The 1,052-nt window shown below is 44.4% G+C and overlaps 1 protein-coding gene across 1 annotated transcript in view; it reads right to left on the bottom strand.

The window, feature by feature from the left end:
- Positions 1 to 277: 277 nt before the first annotated feature.
- The window catches only part of LOC107291049 (erythrocyte band 7 integral membrane protein-like), a gene marked incomplete at its 5' end in the record, with an annotated part of 8,284 nt that continues 7,509 nt past the window's right edge, over positions 278 to 1,052 (bottom strand). Inside the window, one exon of the mRNA XM_015820001.1 lies at positions 278 to 774. Within this exon, the coding sequence (XP_015675487.1) occupies positions 507 to 774 (268 nt within the window). The remainder of the gene's footprint in view (positions 775 to 1,052) is intronic.

Raw genomic sequence — 1,052 nt, 5'->3', positions numbered from 1 at the left:
CTCTTTAAACTCCTTACCTACAGACTTTTTGCATGAAGGGGGGAAAAAAACGTAATTTATGGCTTTGAGGATTAGACAAGCCAGATTATAGAAAGAAAATAATTACCTTGCAACTTTAGAGCAAGAGGTAAATTTATAACTGTACTCGTAAATGCTGTAAAGAAGATTGGAAGTTACTTCTTGGGAAAATTTTTCTCTTTTTTCTCTTTTCCTTTCTTCCTGTTCCTTGATGTTAGTTTGCATTGGTTTTTGTCTTCCTTTTTGAAAAAGCTTTGATTAAAAATTATAGCGGTATTTATATAAAAGAAATCTCTTTAAAAGAAGAGAACGGGGAGAAGCAAAACGGGGGGGGGGTGTCTATATTTATCCAGAGGGACAACAGAGAGGATCCAGCAGATGCAAAATGCTTATGAACTCTACAAAGGATGCAATTTCTCTCCTAGCCGAAGGCTGGCTTTTGCTTTTAATCTAGCTTCTCCTCTCCTTTACCAACGTGGCTGCCTTGGTTAGTGCCTCATTGCCATAATCCCTTGCAGCATGTCTATGGGCAGGGGGAAAATGATGGTGGAATTTTTCTCAGCTGCAATAGTGGTGAGGGTCTGCAGATAGCGGAGTTGGAGAGCGGCGGGAGACTCCGAGATGACTATCGAGGCTTCCTTCAGCGCCCGGGAAGCGTTCATTTCGCCCTCCGCAGCGATGACCTGGAAGGGAAAAAAAGCAAAAAGTCCCATATCCAGTAAAGTGTCCGGAAGACAAATGGATTCAAGATTTAATCTCATGGCCAGATGGAATGGAGTCTGTGGAAAAGACCTTGGGAGACGGAGGAAGACAGACAGACAGGGCAACAGTCAGAGAAGAGGCAGCTGAGCCCAGGGAAAGAAAAGAGGGGTGACAAACATCTCAGAAGGGGCTCCTCCTAGTTTCTTGGGCTGTAAAGATGACGGGGGGGATCTTGTGGCACACGAACCATTCAGAAGGAGGCTTCAGCCCTCGCTAACAAAATTGAGCCTTCCCGTTTGAGATTGATGGAGTGGGAGTGTAAAACCATCTCC

Source organism: Protobothrops mucrosquamatus, unplaced genomic scaffold, assembly GCF_001527695.2.
Source record: "Protobothrops mucrosquamatus isolate PMUCROS unplaced genomic scaffold, P.Mucros_1.0 scaffold1039, whole genome shotgun sequence".
In the NCBI taxonomy this organism is placed as follows: Eukaryota; Metazoa; Chordata; class Lepidosauria; order Squamata; family Viperidae; genus Protobothrops; species Protobothrops mucrosquamatus.
The sequence above is the reverse complement of the archived record's forward strand: the minus strand, read 5'-3'. Positions and strand labels throughout refer to the sequence as shown.